The sequence below is a fragment of the Orycteropus afer genome, unplaced genomic scaffold, assembly GCF_000298275.1.
Source record: "Orycteropus afer afer isolate SDZICR_OR568_19922 unplaced genomic scaffold, OryAfe1.0 scaffold00040, whole genome shotgun sequence".
Classification (NCBI taxonomy): Eukaryota; Metazoa; Chordata; class Mammalia; order Tubulidentata; family Orycteropodidae; genus Orycteropus; species Orycteropus afer.
The window spans coordinates 1,068,963-1,094,064 of record NW_006921627.1 but is presented as its reverse complement, the minus strand read 5'-3'; the positions used below and the strand labels follow the sequence as shown (position 1 = coordinate 1,094,064).

The 25,102-nt window shown below is 47.6% G+C and overlaps 1 protein-coding gene across 1 annotated transcript in view; it reads right to left on the bottom strand.

Annotated features, from left to right (window-relative positions):
- Nucleotides 1-25,102, bottom strand: part of MICAL3 (microtubule associated monooxygenase, calponin and LIM domain containing 3) — a 143,407-nt gene that overhangs the window by 24,340 nt on the left and 93,965 nt on the right. The window contains exons 20-26 of the mRNA XM_007937016.2: nucleotides 19,589-19,836; nucleotides 14,755-14,892; nucleotides 9,224-9,337; nucleotides 8,228-8,374; nucleotides 7,584-7,666; nucleotides 3,496-5,335; nucleotides 2,046-2,140 (exon numbers count right to left, since the gene is read on the bottom strand). Coding sequence (XP_007935207.1) covers nucleotides 2,046-2,140; nucleotides 3,496-5,335; nucleotides 7,584-7,666; nucleotides 8,228-8,374; nucleotides 9,224-9,337; nucleotides 14,755-14,892; nucleotides 19,589-19,836 — 2,665 coding nt within the window. The remainder of the gene's footprint in view (nucleotides 1-2,045; nucleotides 2,141-3,495; nucleotides 5,336-7,583; nucleotides 7,667-8,227; nucleotides 8,375-9,223; nucleotides 9,338-14,754; nucleotides 14,893-19,588; nucleotides 19,837-25,102) is intronic.

Here is a 25,102-nt window from a genome sequence, read left to right as displayed (position 1 = left end):
CCCTAGAGCCTGGCACTTTGAACTCAGACTTAAAGCCTCCAGACTGTAAGAGAATAAACACCTGTCTGTTCAAGCATCCCATTTCTGGTATATTCTTGTCAAAGCGGCACTAGGTAACCAGAACACATTTCCTACGTGACCTTTACTTTTGGGGCATAGCTGGAACACAAGGTCTCTGGGCCACTCTGGTTCTAGGATTCTTTGGTGGGGGCCCATGAGCTATCGTTCATGCAGACACTGGGAAAACAGAACTTTTGCACTTCACGCCTTAGGTCCTGGAGAGGCTGGGTCAGTGAGTGGTGTTGCTCTCACGTGATGGCCTTGGCATAGCTGTCCTGCACAGTCTGCCACTCAGCATTTGGCACAGCATCTCATTAAATGAATGGAGAAGCAGCAGACAGATCTGGCCACACCAGCAATTGCACATGGAAAGTTTGACCAACATGACACAAACTAGGTAAATGTATGCATGACTGACACTGAGGCAAAGCAAACCTTGCATCACATTCTCCTTCCTTCACACACCCCCTAGGACACCCTCAGGACCCACTAGCCAGTCCTCAGTGCCATGATATATTCCGAGACTCACATATACATCCAGAAGCCATCCTCAGTTTATACGAATGCTACTGCTCGGGAAAGCTCAATAGGGAAAACTTGATTAGTAGCACATGAACGCAGGCCCCATTGAGCCAGTACGTGGAATCCCAAACTGGAACTTGCTGTGGCCTGGCTATGATACAGAGACATTGGGCTCTGAGATGGCCAGGGTGGGGCAGAAAGGGAGGTGTGACTTTCTCTGTGCCCTTCTAGGAGTGTGGGTAGATAGAGCTGGCATGGCCAAAGGAGATACACAAATCAAGAATGAGATGAGAAAAAAAATGACTAGCTTTTCCCCTACTTTGCCAAGTTGCTAAAAGAGGAACTGGATCAGACTAGGAAGAGTGAACAGGAAATAAGCTATAGAAGCCGTTACTGAACTGCATATGCAGGGCTCAGGCCCATCACAGCCCTTCCAGCTGGTTTATCGGCCAACAGTTTAAGTCCTGGAAGCCAGCAGAGAGGGTAGACTCACCATCGAGCCCTGAGATGGTACATGATGTTTGGGAAAAAACTTTCATTCAACAAAGCAGGGTAAAAGGAGGCTGGACTATCACCTTGGACAGGAGGGTAAGCACACTACCCATCTTCCTCCAATGTGGCTAGATCTAGACAAAACTACAAAAGCCCCTAAAATCAAAAGACTGGACACCCGAAGGAGGCTAGTAATGAAGGAATGCCACACTGAGATAGTCACTTCCCAGAAGAGCTGAGCGGCTACATCTTTTCCTTGAGGAACCCTGGAGGCAGTGAAGGAGGCTAAGTCAGACCACCATCATGTTCAACTTAGCAAAGTCCCGCTCAGTCTCCTGGGTCAGTGTCTTTGATAGTAGAAAATCCTATTTAATCAACAAATACACAAAGTTGGCAGGATGACCAAAAGATTCCTCAGAGACCCAGCCTTGCAGCATGACTTTTCCATCTACTGCCCCAACCCCGTGACCCCATCCCAGCCTCCACCACACCCTGGAGCAAGAGCGGCCCTTCTCCAGTCACACTGTGTGGTGGCGGAGGGTGGAGGTGGATGCTATTTCCACATGGGATTTCCAAAGGGGGCTCTTAAGCTGGGAAAAAAAGAAAGAGTGGATGATGCCAGGCTGCTTCCTACAGCTGTAGTGAGTCTCTGAGCATGGACTGTCGTCTCTGGCCTTCTTCACAAGAGTGGCAAAAGCAACTCTCATCATAGAGGCAAATTTAAGAAGTCCATTAAAAAAGCTGCTCATTAAAAAAGCCAAGAGAAGGGTCCTCTTTCTACCCTTACTTGGACCACTGGACTGGACTCCTGATTCAGACATCTGCTGGGAGGCCAGAAGGTGGTGCTCACATTCAAGGCCTGGCTTCAGATTGCTTTTCTTGTCCTCTCTTGTCAAGGATCAGCACTCCACAGAGGATGACAGTCAAGACCCTTGAGCCTCCTGAAGCCCCACCACTGACTGAACCCGTACCTCTCGCCTGGACTTCTGGGAGGACCTCTCAAGGATGTCGTCACTGGAGAGGTCGGAGTCCTCGGAGAAGCTCAGCTGGCGCCGGAGCTGCAGCTCTGTGGAGTGGGACAAGAGGCAGAGTGAGCACAGTGCCGGCCGCAGCACGGCCGTCCCACCCCACTTCTACGGTCACACAAGGAGAGTGCCAGAGGCCTGAGTTCTTTTCTTCTCCTTTTTTATCGTGGTATAAGAAACATAAAATTTGCCATTTTAACCAATTGTAAGCATACAATTCAATGGCATAAAGTCACCTTGTTTTGCAACCATTACCACTATTTATCGCCAAACCATCTCCATTACCCCAACAGAAACTGTACCCATTAAGCAGTAGCTCCCCACTCCCTTCTCCTCCCACCCCTAGTTGCTTCTAATCTGCATTCTGTTTCTCTGCATTTGCCTACTCTAGATCTAATTTCATGTGAGTAGGATCACGTGACATTTGCTTTTTTGTCTGGCTTATTTCACTTAAGGTTCACCCACGTCATAGAATGTATCAGAATTTCATAGTTTATTTTTAGTTAAACTAAAAATTCTTATTCTTCTCCTACATTGAGGAGCGACTGGGCATGGATGTGGACGTTTGTCCAGGCAGGGGCAGAGCCAACACTCAGTGGATGTTGTTCCTGACATCCTGCTCGGTACTTTGTGGCAGCACTGTCCTCTGCCTTGCAAAACTCAGGCCCACCTTTGGGATAAGATGACTTTCGGACAGGTACAAACCCCAAAGTCCACCTTCACCAGTTTCAAGCTGGTGTTATAAAATGAGAATATACTCTATGAGGGGGCAGTGGTGGCTCAGCAGTAGGATTCTTGGCCTTGCACACGGGGGACCTGGGTTTGATTCCTGACCAGTGCACCTCACACACGGCCACCACCCATTTGGCAGTGGAGACTAGTATGTCGCTGTGATGCTCAACAGGTTTCAGCAGAGCTTCCAGACTCAGAGACTAGGAAGAAAGGCACGGCAATGGACTTCTGAACATCAGCCAGTGAAAACCCCATAGACAGTCCCTGGTAGTGGATTAGGATAAAGGAATATTCTCTTTCTCTAGAAAGTGTGGAATGAAGTCATTTTGTTACCATGAGGGAAGCTAGAGGGAAAGTGAAGAAGAACAAAAACCCTGTGGATTACTACAGTGTGATCCACAACTGATTGCGGGGTGGCACAGGAAAGGGCAGTGTTTTCTTCTGTTGTGCATGAGGTCACCATGAGTCACGCGCTGGCTCGACAGCAACAACAGCATATGCTCTGTGAACCCAGAGTTCAGTTCCCATCTCTCAACACTGCCAGCATTACTCCTATGAACCCTTGGGTGAGCAGCATATGAAAGAGAATCTTTCAAGAACCAAATGACTAAAGCAAGCATATCTTACGCTTTGTGCCATGGGGGTCTTTTGGCTAGCAACATACCTGCTCTCATGATAGGAGACATCTTGTGCTTCCCAGAGTCTACAGTGGCACCGCTGGAAGGCGTGCTGCAGCTGGACTTGTCATCATTCTTCTTCTTTTTGTCCTTCTTGTAGCCGGAGAAGACGGACTTCCACAAGGACTTGGGTTTGGCGGTGGCTTCCTCCAGCAGGCTTGGGCTGGGTTTCTCTGGGGGCCGGCCCTCGCCTTTGGACTTCTTCTCCTTCTTGTGTTTGCGGGGGGAGAAGAGTGACGACCTCTTCTTGCTCTTTCCACTGGAGCCCTCGGATGAGGTCACCGAACCATCTGGGCCGCCCGAGTCAGATGGAGGGGACAGGACCTCCTCACTGGTGGCTTCATGCTTCAGGATGGGCTCCTCAGAGCCCTTGAGGACTGGGTGTTTTGGGGATTCAGACACGAGATCTTTGCCCTTGGAGGGTATGGAGGATGTTTTGCGGGAAGGGCCTCCAGGGAGCCTGGAGGCTGCAGTCACCATCTCCATTTCCTTCATCTTATTCAGCTGCTTGGCCATGGCATCTCTCAATGCCTGGCTCTTCACAGACTTCTCCCTGGCTCGCATGCGCTCTTCGGCTAGCTCCTTGGCTTCAGGGGAGACTAAGGGCAGCCCTCTTTTCTGCAGTTGGACCCCACCCTCCAGAGTTGGTAACCTACCATTCTCCTTAGCTAGCGGCTTCTCAGAGCGGGACCAGCAGGAGGGCGGTGTGAAGAACTTCTCCTGCAGACTCGAGTCTTCTGTCTTGTCATCATAGGTATCCTCTACATCATCAGCAAAGGGGATCTCATCCACACTCTCCACAAATGACTTCCGCACCTCCTCTCTGGGGGACTGGGCAGGCTCTCGGGGGGGCCGCATAAACGTGGCAGGTGGGGGAGGTGGGATAACTGAGGCCTTGGGCTCAGCTTCCCTGTGCTCATAAGTCTGATAGGGCTTCCTCTGAAGGGTTGCGGGCTCCTCATCTTGGGGAGGGGGCGGGGGTGGACTTGAGGGTGGGGTGAGCATGGTGGAGTCTGAGGTGTTGAAGCTCTGGCTGCCCAATGTCTTCATGTTGGAGGAGCTCCCGTGGAGGCCCAGGCCAGAGCTGCTGGACAGGTCTTTCCGCTCCTCATGGGAGCTCTTCAGCTCTCTGTCAGATGGGGACTTAGGAGTCAGCAGTGAGGGCTGATCACCATCTGGTTTGGGCAGGCCCAGCCGTTTAGGAATAGGTGGTGGTTTTAGAAGGTGGAATCCCTCATCCTGAGGGGATTTCTCAACCGAATAGGTTTTTAGGGTTACCGGCTTAAGGACAGGTAAGGGGAAGCTGGGCTCAGGCCCCTTGCTCCGATCTACAGGAGTGAGTCCAAGGCTGCGGCGGATTTCGGCGCTCTTCATCCAGAACTCTTCCACTAGGTCGTTCCGCTTCAGGGCCTCATCCACGGCAAGAGGGCTGCCCAGTTTGTCCTTGGTGTCAGCTTGGCTTTCCACAGGGACAGAGGCCAGAGGGGTAGATGTTTTGGCTGGAACAGGTTGGAAGCGTATGGGAGACTCTGTGGGGGAAGGGATGGTGGACTCGGAGGAAGGCTGAGGCTGGGAGCAAATGGGGAGATGGGTGGAGAGGGTAGAGGAGGTGGCTGATGGAGACACCTGCTGAGAAACCACTGGGGAGGCTGGTGTCCTGGCTTCCGGCAGCGCCACTGGCTGGGAACAGATGGGAGAGGGCAAGACTGTCTGCCCCGTGGGGACTTCAGCTCTGGGCTTCTCTTTAGGGAGCAGAGGCTCAGGGAAAAGGCACTGCTCTGGGGATTTCACTTTGTTGGCAACAGAGGCAAATGGGCTTCGGGCACCCTATAGAAAGGGAAGGTAAACAGAAGCTGCTTAGAAGGCAAGAGTTTCAATGGATAGCCAAAGCCCCTTGGGGAACTTTATTGTCTAAAGGGCCTACCTTTGTTGAAAAATATTAATTTCTCCCCCCTTTTAGCCATTACTCAAATGGTTCCAGGGGACCTTCTGCTCTATTTGTTCAATTTTAGAACCGCTGTTACTTAATTAAGGAGCTCTGGTGGCGTAGTGCCTAAGGCACTTGACTGCTAACCAGAAGGCTGGCAGTTCAAACCCACTAGCCACTCCTTGGAAGGAAGGTTGGGCAATCTACTTCTGTAGTGATACCGCCTCAGAAACCCAAGGAGGGGTCACTATGAGTCGGGTTCAATTCAATGGCAGTGAGTTTGGTTTGGTTTTACTTAATTAGGAATCCTAGTGGCACAGTGGTTGAAATGCTAGGCTGCTAAGCAGAAGGGTGGTTTGAATCCATCCTTACTCCATGGGAGTAAGATGTGGTAGTCTGTTTCTATAAAGACTTACAGCTTTGGAAACCCTATGACTGCAGTTCTACTCTGTCCAATAGGATTGTTATGAGTCAGAATGGTGTCAACACACTCTGGTATACTTAATTTAAACAGAGTGAGCTTTCAGAGTTTGGTTCATTTCAAACATACCCCGTATTCTTTGTCCACTGAAATGAACACTGGCTAAAAGATACTAATGAATTCAGGTCTTCCCGTCCACCAACAATACCCAGAGCTCCAAGTTCCCTGATGCATGAACATGGGGCCATAACTTCTAAGAAGATTTTAAACAGTTACTTACTAATAGAGTTACAGTCTGTATTACAACCAAATTATCCTTCCCAGGAAAATAAAAGATCCATCAAGATATTCCTGCACTAGATCCTGGATAGAGTGTGGGACAAAACTCACAATCTTAAAAAAGACCAGGGTTATTGGTCTGAGACTAGTGAAACCCCTGAAACCATGGCCCTTATTTACCCTTCAGACCTGGAACTGAACTCACTCTCGTAGCTTCTAGCCAAACAATATACACAGGCATATCAGGTAAACATTTATACCAGGCAGGTACACTCCTTAGAACAATCAATCATGGAAGATCAGAAGGGCGGTATTTGCATAGGGAGATAGCTCAGGGGCCAGGAATGCACAGGAAAGAAGGACACAGGGAAGAGATAACTATAGGGAGGAAGGGGGAAGAGAGCTGTTACATTCTGGAGATTGTAGTCAATGTCATGAAATAAAGTGTGCATGAACTGCTGTATGGAAAAAGAATTTGCTCTTAAACCTTCACCCAAATCACAATAAAAATTAAAAAAAAAAAAAAAAGATATTCCTGCACTAATCCTTATATCACCCCATCTTAGGATCTCAGCAAAATCCCTTACCCCATTTCACAGACAAAATCATTGAATAGTTACACCCTTCTTAAAATCCCAAAGACCAAACCATTAGCAGACTCTAATTCTGGTCTTGAATTCTGGCCTCCCTCCCTGATCTGTCTCCCAGAAAGTATTTTCTAAACCGTGTTCTACAGAACATACCGTATTGATTGATTTACACAGCATTCGCCCATGTGTGGTTCACACATCACTGGTAATTTGGATAAACATTCTGATTTTAATAGTTATACATTTATTGTAATATAATATTAAGAAAAAAATGCATATGTCATACCAAACCAGTGATTCCACAAAGATTACTGCTTTAATTTTAAAGCATTTTAAAAAGGACACAAAGTTTAGAGGACACTGAACTGCGAAGGGTGATGGAAAAATTCAGAAGTAGTTAATGGTGATGGTTGAACAATATGGTGAATATATTCAATGTCACTGAACTGCAGATGTGGCGATTGTTGAAATGGTAGATGTTTTGCTACCTATGTATGTACCACACACATTAAAAAAAAAAAAAGGCGGGGCATGTGGACATGACCAGAAGAGCGAAGGTGGTTGTGGGATGAGTGGCATTTGGGATTTGCGTGGAGCAGTAGGGGGAAGGAATTCCACTCAGACTGTCTCCTTCCCCATGAGGACTGAGCCATAACCCTAGGGCAGTGCCTGTTTTCAACAGCTCCACTTAGCATGTTGAGGAGGGAACATATTTTTAAAGTTTTTTTAAAGGAGGTCAATAAGCTCCTTCACCTCCAGTCTTTGTATGGTGCCTACCATACAAAGATGAGAGGGTTGATTTGTCCACTTGGGGTCCTATCAGTTCTCTATCTACCACAGTAAGCACCAAGTTCTTACCTCTGCCACAGGGCTGTGGACAGGGGAGAAACCAATGGCTTGTTCCTGAGGGGACCGGATAGGGCTGGAGATTTGGGAGGGACCTGAAAAGAATGGATACAGGAATTTACAACAGAAAACCCACCCCATTCAAGCTCAGAAGGCTCCTCTCCCACCCAGCTCCACAGTATACATCACACCAGTCATTTTCAGAGATGGGAGGGAAATCAGAGGTAACTCAGCCCTGTTCCTGGGTCTGCTTCTCATCTTCTTAAGGAAAGAAGAGGTCCTCTCAGAAGGAATTTCTAGAATGTGTTTTCCTAGACCATTTCCATGATTTTTCTTTCTGTTGGTATTCTTGTAGAATCGTGTCAGGAGTGTTAACTTTTTCTCATGTTTGTGATCTCGCCCAAAGCTTTGAGACATACCTTCTAGTCTTTCATATCCCCATGTTAACAAACAAATAAGGGGCTGCAGGCCAAAGTCATGTGTGAGTGCCTGTGACATAGCACATGGAGGAGGTGGAGGGGGGAGCAACGCTGGCCATTTGGCGAGCAGGCACACAGCACTGCAGTCCTGCTTTGGTGGACCTGCATCCTTGGTGTCACACTCATTCTCAGCCAGCTCTCAGCAGGAATTCTGGAAGCCATTTCTCCTGCACTTACCTCTCTCCTGTTGCTTTGGTATGGAGGGTGGCTTCTCCTCCTCATTTTCTGATACCCTCAGCTCCAGCTCTGCCTCCACCTCTTCCTGGCGTCGCAAGCGGAGCTCAGTTTCGGCATCCGATGGGATATCATCGGACCAGTGCTGATCTGGCAGATGGAAGGGAGAGCACAGAATTGGGTGCACACTCGAGTGAGTCCAAGCTCCTTTTTCCGTCTTCTGCCTTCCTCAGGGAACAGCTGTCACAGGCCTCACAACCGCCTGAGGTCTGGACCAGCCTCTGCGATCTCCCCTCTTACTGGGGGCAGACCCTGCCTACTAGTCCACCCAGAGCTTCTGACTTCCTTGCTTCCTTCCCCTGGCCTCAAAGCACATTATCTTCTCCAACATGTGGTCCCACGAAAGCCTGTGGTGCTCCATGTTCTTTTTAGATACAGCAGCAATGACATGTGACAGGCCATGACAAAGAAAAGCACTGGTGTGCCTATGGAGGGTAGGCCCTGCCTCCAAGGAGTCTCTTGACCGTAGGATTCCCTCCCTTCACCATTCCAGTCGCACAACCCCAATACCAAGGTCTATGTTCCCTCACAATTCAGCCCACATTTTTTTTCTTTTTTGCCTAGCCTAGTTCCTGCTCCCTTTTTCCCAACCAACTATAATATCTGAAACACCACCCCTTACATCTAGCTTTCAGAGGGCAACCACTGTAGATTGTAATTGTAAAAGACCCAGTTTAAAGCCCCCAAACCTACTTGGGTTCTCAACCACATTTTAATGAATGAAGCCTAAGTCTAACAGGTGAAACGGCATATACTCCAAGTTAGTGGCAGAGCCAGGAACAAAGTCAGGAGACCTAACAGCTGCTTTTTGTGAGTTCTGTGTTTTTTCTTTATTTGTGCTTTTTTTTTTTTTTCCCCTGAGTCCAGTAGCCCTGTCTCTGCAATGAGGAAGAGGGTGGTCACCATGGTGGAGAGGGGAGGCTCTGGGGTCCCCCATACCATCATCCAGCTCAGCACCAGTGTCCCCTGTGTCCCCATTCTCCGCTGCCTCCCCTTCTATCTCTGCAGGCTCCGAGTCCACATCTTCCTCCAGGTAATGCTCATCAAATGGGACTGCAAAGCAGAAACATTCAAGGAGAGAAAGGAAAGGAAAGACAGACAGGTTGTCTCTACAGGCAGGAAAGAGATTGGTGTTCTCAGGATTGTGATGGGAAGGAGAAGGAAGACACTAAAGGACCCCTAAGGCAGAAGTCAGTCAGGCCTGAGGGGAGCTCTCTAAAAGTAGTGTGGGTGCCGGCAGCCTTCCTGAAGACTCAGACACATTTCTCTACTCTAGAAGGGCCAAGTGGACAAAAAAGGGCAACTTAATGTCTGGTCATCTTTCCTCTCTTCCTCCAGAGGCTGCTGTAGGAGCCTCAGGTCTGAGAACAGAACAGAAGGGCGAGGCCACCTCTCCAGGTCCTGCAGCACTGGCCAGCTGACAATGAAGCATTAACAACTCCCCCAATTATTGAGGCTTATGTGCCAGGTACGGTGTTGACTGCTTCACAGGCCAGGAATCATTCCATTCTCGTAATACGCCACTTAGGCGGGACCACATTTCTACCTCCCACCTTTCAGTGAGAAAGCTGAGGTCTAGAGCCTGTAGGTCATTTGCTCACGGCCATGCCTCTCATCCAGCACTCACGGCCACCTGAGTTTTGTGTATAGGAGACATGCAATGAGTGACCGATGGCACTCCTGAGGGCCCTGTCCCTCTCAGCTGGCACAGGGTGCAGCTGTGCTTGGGAAGCTTTAGAGGAACACTCTTCGAAAGCACAGGGAGGGATGAGGGGATATGTAAAGTTCATGTCCTGGAATCAAAGTTAGCCCTTCAGCCCCGCAAAATGAGGCAACGCTCTAACTGACTTCATTTCTCTTGAGGTGGACCAGCCCCTAAACACACACACACATACACATGCCACTCCCCACCTCCACACACTTAGAACCCACACTAACAGTTCAGAGTAAGAAAAAGTGATTAAGAGAAGGATGCTGTGAAACAGCAGAGTTCCTGGAGAGAAGAGTCCCCATCTGTCAGGAGTACTGGCAGGTACTTGTCATGGGTTTCTTCCAGGGTTCTAAGAGCAGCCACTCTCAAATCAATGCTTAAAGGTGCTCATTTCAGGAGAAGGGGTTAAGCTTTGATCTGCATGTATATAGCCTGTGGCTCACAGCCCACGGTAGGGTGGGTAGCAGAGGGATCGGGTGCTGTATAGTTGGATGGATTTCTTAAAAGCCTGGCTGAAGACAGGAGGGCAGGCCATGTAACAACCTCTCTAAGTACAACCTAAGGAATCTGTACCCCCAGCACCTTAAGGATGTGCAGAATGAGTACAGCAGAAACATGGTAGGAGTTGCAATAAAAATGGAGGAAGTGACTGTCTTTAAGCGTAGGGTGGGGTGGGGAGGAAAGGGATTGATTGGGGAGGGGCATTTCCAAGGTGCTGGTAAGATTTTATTTCTCAACCTAGGTGGTAGCTATATAAGGTTTTGAGTCTTTAATAGCCCCTTATGCTGAGTATTTCTCTTTTATGCACAGCTTATTAATAATAAAATGACAGTTAAATTCTGGTTTTCAGAGAACTATAGGAAATCGGTTTGAAGTAGAATAGAGAGATAGTCTAGGTTATGGGGAAAGAAAGGGCTTTCCAGTAAGTTCTTGGGTGGCAAACAGTTAACATCACATTCTTCCTCTTGAGATATCAGAGCAACTAATGGAGCTGCCGATACCCAGACCCTGTCTCCCATATCTGCTGATGGCATTAGCTGAGAAAAATACTGGGGAAGGAATTACTTGGGTATTTCCGTGGATTTAAAACCTTTGTGGAATAACACAGCTTTTGGTCACTTAGGAAGACTTCATCCAAAACCAGGGAATGGGACTTCTGAGGCTTGATAAGATGAAGTACAAACAAAAACCCCACCAGAAGGCACCCACCTCTTCTGGGCCCCTCCTCAAACCTGAGCTTTACACTTGGACAATGAGTTCATCATTACATGTTACCATTTCTAGGAAGTCCTTCCCTACAATCTTTCTCTTTGGACAGTTACCCTAAGATAAGATGGTAGCCTGAGGAGGGGCATGGTCATCTGGCAGATCCAGGCTCTTAGAAGGCTGAAGGACAATGACCTGATGAAAACAGAACCTAGGCTGTTCCCATGAAGAAGGCCCAGTACCTGACATGTTTGCCTGAATGGGCCTGTGAGTGTCTGGGCACTGATGTGACAATTTCACATTTTTGTTGGCAAGGCAACTGGAAGCCAACCCCAAGCAGATCACTACAGAGGAACTCCCCACTCTGGCTAAGATAAAAAAAAAATAAACAAACAACAAATCCCGAACTCGCTACCATCGAGTCGATTCTGACTCACAGCGACCCTCTTTGGGTTTCCAAGGTGGTAAATCTTTATGGAAGTAGACTGCCCAGTCTTCCTTCCGTGGCATGGCTGGTGGGTTTGAACCGCCAACCTTCTATTTAGTAGTCAAATGCCTTAGGCACTATGCCCTTAGAATTAAATTGATTCCAGCCTTGGTCACCCAGTGCTTGATGTGGTTCTCCTACTGAGGGTTTATACTAAGAAATGCCTGCTGAGGAGTTGCTGCAGAGTTGGAAGGGTAAGAAGTCTACACTCCTTGGAGGTACCTTGAAAGGAATAATTGTCACATATATCAAAAAGCAAACAAGTGAGAATACCGATGCAACAGCAGCCGATGTTGAAAGAGATGCAGCTTAAAGGATGGAAGTGGGGATTAAATTTGGGTTAAGATGGAGTGCAAGGTGCTAGAAGCGGCCACATGAATTGATGAGCCACATACTATGAAAGCCAGGATTTGCTGACATACTTAGCACGTGGTTGATTTCAGCTGCCAGCTGGGTTCTGATCCTAGCTGAAGTACTGCCACCTCAGTTTTATCCAATCATCCTAGAGATACAAATTAACTAGAACAGAGAGACCAGCAGTTTTCATTCCAAGCCGATGGTCTAGGTTAAGTTGAACTACATATTAAATGAGGTTTTCTCTCTCCTCGGAGTTCCTGGGTGGTACAAATGGTTAAGTGCTCAGCTGCTCACTAAAAGGGCGGTGGGTCGAGTCCACCTCGAGGAGCCTCAGAACATGGGCCTGACGATTTACTTATGAAAAGAAAGCCTTATGGCCCACAATTCTACTCTGGCACACAAGGGGTTGCCATGAGTCAAAACTGACTCCACGGCAGCTGTTCCTTATTGCTTTGCTCTCTCCTTAGAGCTCCATGGGAAGGTACCTGTTGACAGAGTGCATGTGCATATTTTACCCACAGCCGGTGAGGATACTGGGCTGGATCGGGAAGAGACTGGTGGTAAAGATCTATGAGTCCAATTCTGTCCATCCCAACTATGAGGACAATGAGGTTCTCAACCAGGGGACTATACTGCCCTTCTTCAAACAATGCTTGATAATGTACCGGGCTATTCTGCGGCTGTCTTAATCATCAGGGTAGGGGTACACAACGCTCTATATACACTTCCAAGGGCAGAGGTCAAGGGTGTTAAATGTCCTGCAATACAAAGAACTGTTCTACCTAAAATGCTAATAATCCTCTTGTTGAGAAAGAAAAATCTATTTTTCCTAGGTTTTTTTTCCTCCAGAAAAACCTAGAAGGATAGAAGGATCACCTATCTCTTGGCCTAAGTACCTACAGTGACACCTGAACCTCAGTCGGAACACATAGCTGATGTCAATCTTGGATAGACCTGCCTGTCTCTCAACCTGAGGCTGGACAATATCCTCTAATCCTCCCCCTGCCCCTCCCCATTTACACTGATGATTCTTCCATAGAACTCTCTGAATTTGGGCTATTTCTTTCTCTGGCACTTTCACAGGAATATCCAATTTCCTTTAATTTCACTTTCCACTGCTATTCAACCTAATTTCTACAGACTTTAAACCTCAATGCTAAAAACATTCCTTCAGCTTTCACCTTTATCTAATTTAAAAAAATAAAAAGAAAAAAAAAGTTCGTCTCTGTCCTATTGGCAACACAGCACTCCCCTGGGTCTTCCCAGGAGGAAACGGATGCAGGTGAGGGGCTGGGGCATGCAATGATGCTGTCTGGGTGAGGCATGCATGTGCCCCCTCCCGCTTGGCTCCACCCGACATGCACTACAAGACCAGCGCTCTAGTGTTAAGGGATCAGCAGAGAGCTGCCAAGAGAAAGAGAGGTTACGGTGAACTGGGAGAGAACAAACATCACCAGACTACCTCCGGAGACTGTCTCCAGCCAGGCCTGCACTGCTGCACGGCGTATGGAGGGAAGGTCAGGCACTGAATTTAAAACAGACGATAAATACAGTTACACAGGAGGATGTGTTTCCACTGAGGAGAGTTGAGGTCATTCCTAAAATCCAAGAGAAACTGAGATGATGTTAAAACACAAAGGCCAGTCCAAGTCCCTGTGAGGGTTAGCAGTCCCACTGTTGGCCTATGGGTGTTCAGGATGTGGAGAGAACAGAGAAAAGACATGTGAGGTCCCCACAGGCTGGGGGCTGCAAAGCCACCCTCATCGAGCAGGTCAGTCTGGTATTCCTGGTCGGCAGCATCTCTCTCTCTCTCTAATTTCGTCATGGGTGCTGCATGTTTATACTGCAGCAAAAGGAGTTAACAAAGGTTGTTCTTGCCTGTAGGTGGAGACTTGGGGCTGGGTAGGATCAAATGTCCTGATTCTTTACCTCACAAAGGCAGGGATCACTTTTGTATACTCAGCACCTTGCAGGGTGTGTGGATACATGAAGGTATACACGCATGAGAGGAGGAGGTTGATACTAAGCATCTGTGTTTGGAAGATGGGTGCATAGGGGAGAAGAAGGACAGAGAAACAAGATGAAGCCACCACTTCCCTCAACAGTCTTCACTTTTCCCTTTTATTTCTATTCCTTAAAAGAAGCTAGAATAAGGAAGGTGTTCATCCTACTGTTGAAAACACATCACATAACTTAAAATGTAGAGTTGGAAATTATGCTAGTTACTTCCGAGGTCTCCTGATACATATCTCTTCCTAAAACCTCCTTCCAGCTCAACACATGCTCCCCATAAACCATCCTACCAATGCACATTCACACCCAGACATGCTCTATGAGGAAAGCACCAGGAAATTTTACAAAGTGGGGAAAGAGCAGCCCGGCCTGGAAAGATGGGATGGTGGCATGGGGGTGGAGAGCGGCAAGCAAACTCTTGGTTTTCCAAAGGTCAGGTTCATTTCACTATTTTGCATCATTGGAGACAGAGTTAAGAACCACTGAATCCACAGGGTACTTTACATATCCTCACACAAGAGTCAAGGGCATGTGTCCTAATTAACATCAGGAAAGCAACGTGCTGTGCTGGCTCTTACTTTTGAGCCAACCAGTGGCTTTGGCCCTGGCAGGAAAGGCCTCTGCAGCAGTAAGAGGGGGAACAGGGGGAGAAGGTGCTCAGAGGAGCACGGGGACCTGGGATCCTGGAGCAGTTACCTCTAGAAGTAGAGGACTCAGAGGTCGGGACCATTTGCTCCTCCACCTCTTTCTCACGAATGTGTGTCCAGTGCACATCAGCCTGGATCTCCAAGGGATCCGCGGGATTTATGATCTGCTGTAGCCTCTGGTTCCCAGCTGGTGTACCAGGTGCAAGGCGTGGAGGGAGGAGATGAGGGAGAGGAAGGAAGGTGGAAATAAACAGTCAAGGGGAGGAGAGGACGAAACACCACAGGAAAGGAAACAGAAAGAGAAGTTACAGTATTTTCTAGGATCAGTTTGAATCAGAAAGAGACAAAAACTGAGAAGGTGCCCACATTCACGCACATAAATGGCTTCTACTCATTTGAGCTGATTGAGTCATTCCGAGCTTCATGTGTACTGTTAGTTCCAGTGAACAGGACCACATGTTCCGACTCCAGTGCAGAAAGAACGCTCCCTTCTGATGCTCTTTTCATCTCAAACTGCATTTAAGGGCCCAAACTGCCAATTTGCAAAAAAAGAGCAGAACACAATAGGCCTCTGAAGGGCCACCTCTCCAGGGTCCTCAAGTCCTCAGCTCTATCACCCAGTACAGTGCAGGACCCAAGGATGTACCACTCACACCCCTCCTGTTGGTCACATGACACAGTGCTTACACCACCTGCCATGCTGATGGCCTCTCTTTTGAGATTTGAGCCAAGTGATGAGAAAGAGCTGCGATGGGACAGTGTCATTCTGCCACACACCAGCCAACTCACACAAGTGTTCTTTGTCAGTATCTTAGTTTTGTACTTGTGCAGCTAGAGCTGCTGTTAGAACAAATGTCCCTTCCCATGATAGGCCTCATGCTGCATGCTGGGTCTGTGACAGGGATACAGATTGGAGGAGAGGATGGAGTCAGGGAAGGCGAAGGCTGGGAGAGGAAGCACAGCTCTGTCATGTACATTCCCAAAACTTAGGAGTTCCTAGGTGGGAATGAGCCAACACTTCTCTGCTTTCCTGAGGTCAAAGCCCTTTTCCTTAAAACTATGTTGGTGCCCTACAGATTCCCTCTTGGGACAAAATCTGTTTTCTCAGCTAAACAAAGCTCATCAGCAGCCCCTTCTGATTATTCTTGCTGTCAGAGCCCAAGGGGTCCAGATGCAGCCCATGCCCTGTGGGCTCCCTATAATAAGTGCTCAGATCATGCCATAGAGTTGAGTTAAAATAAAGGGAGAGCCAGCTGCTTGCAAAGGGCACCAGGAAAGGGAGGGTGGCTTTTCAGGGAGCAAGAGCAGGTACCACCTGATTTGAAGATCTCTGGGGTTCCCAAGCAGAGCAAGCTTTCACCCGGGAATGCATGCCAGCCCTTAACAACATGACTGAGTAATCTGGCTTTGGCCTCAATCTCCATAACAGCATCCTCTTAATTTTCAAGTGACAGGGAATGTGATATGGACAGAAGGTACCAATAAGATAGCCAAACTTGGGTGCTGACACTAGGCTTTTATGTATGGGGTTGCAGCCTCTCATTTACTCCCTATCGGAGCTGCTCTTTCTATAGATGTGTGGACTTTTTCTAAGGTCAACTTGCCTTTATGCTGCTGTATCAGGCTGAACCACAGCTAAGTTACCAAACAGCCTGACCATTAAGATGGGACTGAGGAAGGTAAATAAAAGAGAAAAATGTATCACTTGTATCCTCTAAGCAACAAAGGGAAAAGAGTTATTCTTCCCCTGGGTAATATGCTGCTTTCTGTTAGTAGGTGTAGCCATGTGGATTTATGATCAGTAGGAAGCCAGTAGCTCCCTCTTTCTCAGAGAAAGGTTAAAAGGGCACAGTAGGGGAGGCACTGGGCATTTGTGGTGGTGGTAGAAGGGGCTCTGCCACTTTCAGGGCTGTGGCCTTGATGTGAGGAGTTCTGGACTAGAGAAGAAGCTGGGTCTCGACTGGATGAGGGGAACTAGCAGCGAAACACACAAGGGGGCCAGGTGGGACCACATTCAGTAAGGCTGTTTCTGGAATCTTCTCTGACTTCCTCTGAAATCTCTTTTGACTCACACGCTACTTTGTACACGACTGTCCAGGAAGGCTGGGTCCAAGGACAGGAGCCTCACTAGGTATGTGCCAATGCCTGTCAGCACAGCTCTATAAAACAGGTATTTTCATGTGGGACCTGCTCTTGGAGGCAAATTTTGGATGGCCATTAGGGAGTCAGTGTAGAAGGCGGGCAAGGGGGCAAAGCGGGTACCTTTACATGTACCCGTATCTTCTTCCTTTGAGAGATGTTGGAGCCACTGGCCTTGCAGGAGTTCTCTGTCCCAGGGGCAATACTCCCCTTCTACAGCAGGGGGAGCCAGACATCCACAAACACAGCATCAAGACCCCCACATGGGGGTAAAGAGAGAGAAAGGGGATGGAGGGGAAGAAAGAGAATAGAAAGAAGAGTTATCTTTAGCTGCAAGGCAGTGACGTCCTGTCACTGTCGATAGAGGCACAGAAGTCCACTGTCTAAAAGAAACACACTACAAGCTAGGAACAAAGGCCCACATCCGGGAACTTCCAGAGTTTAGATGAATCTGTTGGAATGTATTTCCCTAGTTAAAGCTTGTTCTCTGCAGGTTTGGTCTGGACATTAGTTTCAGATCCAGGAAATAAAATCTGGATGGGGGAAAAGTGGGGCTAAACTCTCCTGAAAAGGGACCAGGCTTTGACCCCAAGCTTTGCTTGGAGCTAAAAGCCACACAGAGCATATTAATCATCAGATGAAGATAATGATGTCTGGGATGATGTAAACAAAATACCTTTCCCCTGGATGAGCAGAGAATGTGCTCATGCCCTTTAACTAACTGGGACATACGGTGGTTCTGGGCTGTGTAAGCGCAGCAGGATGGAGAGAAGAACCCAAGGCTCCAGCTTCCCAGTCCCGCGCCCACCCCCTTCCAGACCTTACTCTTTTCCCATCAACAGTGTGCGGACAGGTTGCTGAGTGCTGACCTGGGGGTCTTCCAGTCTCTGCCTTGGGAGAGAAGAGCACTAGAGAATGAGGGAGCTGGAGGAAGTGCCTGATTGATACTTGGTACTTAAGGCCAAGAACCTCAGGGTCAGATGAAAGGGTGTTCTTTTCTCACCCCTGTGGCCTCAGTGAGGTCGGCGTCTAGGCAGCCTTCCTGTCCAGAGCTACATAGCTCTCTGAGGATGGGTTCAGTAACATGAGCCACTTCAGTGAAGGACTCTGTGTCTGGTGTACTCTTGGTCCTTGCTGTGCCAGAGAAAACAGACCCTGCAATGGCACTATGCAGCCGAGCCCATCAAATTCCAGGCAAACCAGAGATAAGCCTGAAGAGCAGCAGAGCAGCCTGGTGGCAATTCCACAAGGCCCGGGGCCATCCAGAATCTAATCTGCTCCTCTAACACCAGGGCGACTGTGCACAAAAGGCCCCATCCATCTCTTCCCCTCCTTGCACCTTTGGAGCGTAAGCAGACCAGGATTTGACAGGGTGGTGTCCTCTGGGGAATTTAGGCCTCTACCTGACCTGGTTACCTCATGACCACCCACCAGACCTCTGTGCAGCCAGGAGAGGGAGAGAACGGCCCTCTCTTTTCACAGATGGGAAAAGGAGGCCCAACAAAGTTATTCCTCATCACTCAAGGTCACAGTGAGCCAGGAGTAAGGACAGAACTGAAAAATTCTGAGTCTAAGGCAAGAAACTATTCTAGAGCAAACCAGACTGACTTAACATATGTGCTATGATGCTTCCTCTCAGGAAATTGGCTCCAAGATGTTACTCTGCATATCATCAACTTGGCCAATGGGCAACTACGCTCATAGCCTCTCTTGCCAGTGATGGTAACTCTGAGCTAAAAGGAGATTGAATGCTCTCACCCTGCAGTGATTCTTCTAAAAAGCTAACTTCCTTTTGTTTATTAAAATAAGTTTCTTTAAAATGGAAGGGAAAACAGAAGATGAGGAGACAAGCATGAGTAACCTAATTTGGATGAAGTCCTTGCACTGGCCCTGTTTTCCACTTCTGGTTTCAAGTGAGCACGTGCACAGGACATTACTCCCATGTTGATGGTTAGCTAGATACCACGGTGTCCTCTCCTCTGCCCCCTAAGTCTAAGGCAGAGAAAGCCCCTCATTCTGAGGCAGAAGGATTGTCCCTGGGTCTCTGTGGGAGGCATGTTCATGTGACTGCAGCCAAACACACTTCTTATGCTCAGTCATGAACCAGACCACTTCAAGGAGGATATGCTAGTTAAATTTGTATGTCAGCTTGGCTAAATGATCTGGTTGAGTGGCTGGGCAGCTGGTGGCAGTTATTCCCCATGATGAGACTGGCAACTAACTCCATGGTGGAATCTACCACAATCAGCTGAGTAGCTGCCTTTGGGATGTGGTCTCGTCCTGTATATAAGGAGAAGCCTTGGGGATAGTCTCTAGTTTAGGGCACGCTTGGACCCTGCATGTAGCCATGTTGTTGTTCAGCAGCCTGCCATGCTCTGCCGACCTTGGGACTTAAAATGGACTTGAATTAATGGCCTGCCATGTGGTTTGGTAACATCAGGACTGTACCATTTTATTTGTCAACCTTGGACTTGTTAGCCTCAGAAGCCAGTAGCTGCCTGAGTAAAGAGATGCCTCTAGCTTCAGTGGGCTGGGAGTAAGAGGCAGAGCTGAAGCCCAAGGTCGAGGGGCTTTCACACAGCCCCTAGAGCCTGGCACTATGAACTTGGACTTAAAGTGTCCAAACTGAGAGAGAATAAACTCCTGTTTGTTAAGGCCATCCCATTTGTGGTATATTCCTGTCAGAGCGGCACCGGGTAACCAGAATAGAGGGGCAGGGACAGGATAGGAGATTTTTTCCTCACCTTCACTCGACTCTTCCTCCTCCTCGTCATATTCCTCCTCCTCCTCTTCATATTCCTCCTCTTCCTCCTCCTCATTCGCGGGCTCATAGTTTTTCGAAGCCTCTAGTTCCTCTTCACTCTTTCCTTTCAGAAGAGCGTGGATCCTCACAGCCTCCTTCCAAGGGACACCACCCAGGTCAGAGGTAGGCAGCTGGGGCTCCTCCTCCTCCTCCTCCTCATCCTCTTCCTCCATCTCAGACTCAGAACTGCTGCAAAGAAGTAACAATAACCACCAAAGTGAGAGAATGACAGAAAACAGAGAAGGGGATGGTTAAAAGCCACAACCAGCCTAAGTGCCTGCTGAGGAGAAAGGGAGAGAGGACACCACAAGGGGGCTAGCACCCTTCCCTAACACAGGAAAAAACAGGGAGGGAGAGTGAGCAGAAGGTAGCAGACATTCTGCAGAAAGATGAAACCCACATGTATGAGTGAACACAGAAAAGCCAGTTGTCGTGAGTCAACCCAACTCAAGGCAACCCAGTGGCTGTCAGAATAGAACTGTGATCCACAGGGTTTTCAATGGTGATTTCTCAGAAGCGGACCCCCAGGCCTTTCTTCTGAGGCCCCTCTGTAAACCTACACAGATAAGCAGCCCAGTCTGGTGGAGAGTTTCTGTTCAGTAAACTTTGTGATCACTGAGTTAAGTTTTGTGCAGGCTTCAGAGGGCAGTGGACTTGTTGTGAGATAAACTCATAATCCTGGGAATCAAGAATGAAGAGTCCTCCTTCATGATAAATGAGTTTGGTTTGAGGAACTCAATTCTATAGCACGCAGGTTAGATCAGAAGCTTCTCCTCAGAACCATGGATGTGGTGGGGAAGGAGATGAAGGGACCGAGAGATTCAATTTCATGGTGTTCCTGGAGCCCCCACTATATGCCAACCCTGAGCTAGATGCTGGGGGACACACACATAGGTAAAGTGGTAGCAAAGACACCATTCACTGCAGTGACCATGTGGGGACTATGGGAAAAGGCTGGGAATAAGTTTCCCACCTCTGGGCCACCCCTCTTGACAACTAGCTGCATCTCCATGCTGTTCCCTGCATAGCACATTCATCTAGCTCAACCAGACCCTGTATGAGAAGACACTTGTCATGACTTATGCAAACTAAAATCATTGGCCCCTACCTTCCAAGATCCCATCCCGGGGCATTTTTCTCCATCCATTGCCTTCGCACAAAGAAACAGTACGAGAGCCAGTAAGTACATGATGAAAAAAAAAGGTATACACAGCTCCTGACAACTCTGAGGGGCTCCAGGGCATGAGAACAAGCCCAAACTTTACTGCATGAAGGGAGAAGTTCTCAGACCTGTTTCCTGATCTGATGATTCTCAAAGTCTGTCTTAGGTGTGGCTTTGAACTGCAGATGAACACAACCCTCCATGAGGAACTGGGACTGGAGTTTGACTGGGCTGGAGGAAGCCTGCTTTCACAATGAAGGCAAAGATGGAAATCCAGGCCACTAAGCATCAGGCACAGGAGGGCATCAGTCCTGACTCGCTGTGATGGGGGTGGGGGGCTCTCTCCACCCAGAACAGGGCTGTTCACAACCCACTGGTGTGGGTGTGAGTGAGCTGTGAAACCCTGTGATGAGGGTATGAGGCCCCACTTAGACCTATTAGAGCCACGTCAGTTAGTTTTACGACAGCCCAAGCACCACGGGATCGTGGCAAGTGAGGCAGGAGAAGAAAAAGCACAGTAGAAAGGTCAACCCTCGCCTCCTCATTAGCTACACACTCAATCCACTTCCAAGAAGCCTTGATACTTGGTTCTAGAGATTTGAGACAGGCACACCTGCCTCTCTCTCTGTGAAGGGCAGAGAGAAATCCAACAGGAGTTGCCAACTCTCCCTTTTCCAGGCCTTTGTTTCTACAGGACTTTGGAGCAGCCCAGGCAGTACACGATCCCTTAAGTCATGTGTGACTCGCAGCATAGATTCCATATCTTAAAGCTCATCTTATGCTCCCTGCCAGCACTTCAGGGTCTGGCCTCTGATGAGGCTGAAGGAAGGATGAATGGAGGAAGCACTGTACTCCAGTAGACCCCTTGAATTATAGTCTGGAAACTTTTCAACTGGGGAGAATCATTATGCAGAAAAAATGCATTATACAAAACTGTGGTATTTGAGGTTGTATGTCAACTTGGCTGGGCCTGGTTGAGTGGCTGGGCAGCTGGATGTATTTATTCCTCATGGTGAGATTGGTAATTAACTCCATGGTGGAATCTACTGGAGCAGCTGAGTAGCTGCTTTAGGGATGTGGGCTGCTTCCAGTACATAAGATGAAACTTTAAGGAAGGTCTCCAGCTATTTTGCACACTTGGACCCTGCATGCAGCCAAGTTGTTGTTCAGCAGCCTGCTATTCCCTGCCAATCTTGGGACTTCTTCTGGATTTGAATTAATGGCCTGTGTTGTCTGTTAACATTGGGATTGTGGCTTTGTATTTGTCAACACTGGGTTTGTCAGCCTCAGCAGCCAGGAGCTGTCTGAGTGAAGAAAAGCCTCCAGCGTCAGTGGGCCAGGAGCAGGAGGCAGCACTGAAGCTCAAGGTCGAGGGGCTTTCACCCAGCCCCTAGAGCCTGGCACTTTGAACTTGGACTTAAAGCCTCCAAAACTGTAAGAGAATAAACTCTTGTTTGTTAAAGCCATCTCATTTGTCATATATTCTTGTCATAGTAGCACTAGGTAACCAAAACAAAAACCAACTTCTCCTTCCCTTTGGAAAGAAAGGGGGACTTCTCAGATTGAGAAATTGCTCAAAAAAGCCTATGATACAAAGTCCTAGGAGACATGGGGCCACAAAATCTAGTTATCAAGATCACCTTTCCTCCTCGAATCTATTGCCTAGAAATAATCTTTAAACTTTGAATCAAAACTATCCCATGAAGCCATCATTCAACTAAACAACAGTTCAACTCAATTAAGAATGTCTGCCTTGAGCATTACACTCTTACAAGGAAGCACCTACTATGAGACTTCAAATTGACAACAGTTAATCTAATGGACAGATGGAAACTTTAAGGGGCAGACTCAAAACCCATTGCAATTGAGTGGATTCTGACTCACAGTGACCCTATAGGACACAGCAGAATTGCCCTATAGGGTTTCCAAGGCTGTAAATCTTTATGGAAGCAGACTGCCTCATCTTTATCCTGTGGAGCAGCTAGTGGGCTAGAACTGCTGACTTTTCAGTTAGTGGCCATGCGCTTAACCTCTGTGCCACCAAGGCTCCTTAAGGGGCAGAGAGTCTAAATTAAGGCGATGAACCACTATGAGTAGAGACAGTAGAGACACAATGTGAGGTATGCAACCAATGTCACTGAATTGTACATGTAGAAATTATGAATGGATGTTTGGTTGTGTATATTGTCACCAAAAAAAAAAAATAATAAATAATAATAATAATAATCACTTTTCATTCACAGCATGTATCTGTTTTTGCATTTGAAGCAGTATGTCCTTCTGGTATGATTATGTGATTCAGGCCCACCCGTCCCTGGGCTGTACTCTCTCCCAGAGCGGGCTAGGGCTGCTTCACATGCTGTAGTACTTGTCACAGTGCCTAATACAGCAAGATGGGCATGAATGAACCAGTGACCCCAACCCAGGAAGGCTTAGGCAGGCTACTGCCTGATTTCAGAGTGTCATGGATGACACTGCCAAAGCTCCTTGGTACACATGGTCATTATGTGTTGGAACCAATTCAATGGTACCTAACAAGTTTTCTCTTACTGATTCTTCAACATTGCCAGAAAGAGGGTTGAGTTGATTTGGTTCTTTTTCTTTTTCCAGCCTATAAGAATGTTTCTTCTAGGTGGCCATGGAAGGCAATCCAGTGACTGTGGAGGACGTGCTTGACTTCCAAGTCGGCACAGGGGAGGAGTTCCAGTAAGAGGGCAGAAAGACTGTACTGCACAGACTCTCTTCAACAAAGAAAAGGGAACCAATTAATACAGATACAGAAGATAATCCTGGACCCCTGAGCCTAGAAGGCAAGGATATAGAAGTGGACTAAACTCCAACTAGCAGAAGAATTTGCATGAAAACACCAAAAAAGGAGACATACGAAGCAGCAGTCTGGCAGCAATCCTGACGGCACAGACAGCTTGGATTGCCAAGTGGTGGTAGGACCTAAGAATTAACCTTTAAATCAGCCCTGCTAGTCAGGGACTGCACAGAGGTCTGCTCTGGTGGCTGGGGAATAAAAGGGGAAGCAGTGAAGAAGAAGGTGAGCTGAGCTGTGGACTTTTGTCTGTCCAGAGGGTGCAGTCATTTTGAATGTTTACAAGTGGCTTGACCATGTTGGATATTTAAAGTGACAGCTTTCTCCCAGATTCCAGGAACTTAAGAACAGGCTCCACTTGCCAGGAACCCCAAAGACATTCCAGACCCAGATGACTGGAAAGGTGCGACATTCACTCACTCCCACCCACATTCTGGGCCGGTAGGAATTCTATCCCAGTCTATATGCTCTAACGGAGCCTGGGTGCTCTGCCCCACCCTGCCCCAATTTTTTTTTCCCTGTTTTTTTAGTTTGTTTGTTTTTGTCTGTTTTAAAACTACTATTATTATTATTACTTTTGTCCTTTTTACTATTATTCCTTATTCTTCCCCTCCCAGGTTCTAGTTTTTAGCTTTTTTTCTTTTCCCTGTTTCTGGTTGCAATTTTTTCTTTCCCATGGTTAACCCCATCCCTTGTTTTTCTTTTTGCGTTTTTCCCATTTTTCTTCATTATTGTCCTTCTCTACCTTTTTTCTCTTATTTCCCTCTCGCCAGATATAGCAGGTTCCCCCCTCTGCCTTTTCCCTTTTTTCGGTTACTGTTCCTGTGTGACTACATGGTATTTTTTTGTCTGTTTGCTTTTACTTTTTTGATGGTTATTCAAGTGTTATTTTTTTCTAACTAAGTGGAAGACAGCAGCAGTCACCATACGACATAACTACACCCACACGTCTGCAGCTTCACTTACTGAGTGAGAGCCACCACTTCCTTCTCCACCAACGGGCCAATGAAAAACCACCAAGAAGAGCCTGACTCACCCTTGGCTTCTCTTCACAAACAGTTAACAGAGATATAAATCCAACAATGCCACGATGTTTCAGAGAAAAAAGACGGTCACAGTCAATATGAAGAAGTAACATAAAGTGGTAGAAACAAGGGAGCAGGATACAGACCCAGAACACATCCCTGAAGAAGCAGCAGCATTGGAACTTTCTGATAAGGAATTCAAAAGAATTTAGGTATCTTCAAAGGACTGAGAGACAAATCAAGGAAAACACAGACAAAACCCTAGAAGAATTGTGGAAAAAAATACAAGAACAAAATGACAAAATAAATGAAAAATTAGAAATGATTCTAAATCTACAGATAGAAATCCAGAAGATTAACACTAAATTGTCAGAAATAGATAACACATTGGAAGGGCAAAGGAGTAGAACTGATGCAATGGAAGACAGAATTAACAATAGTGAAGAC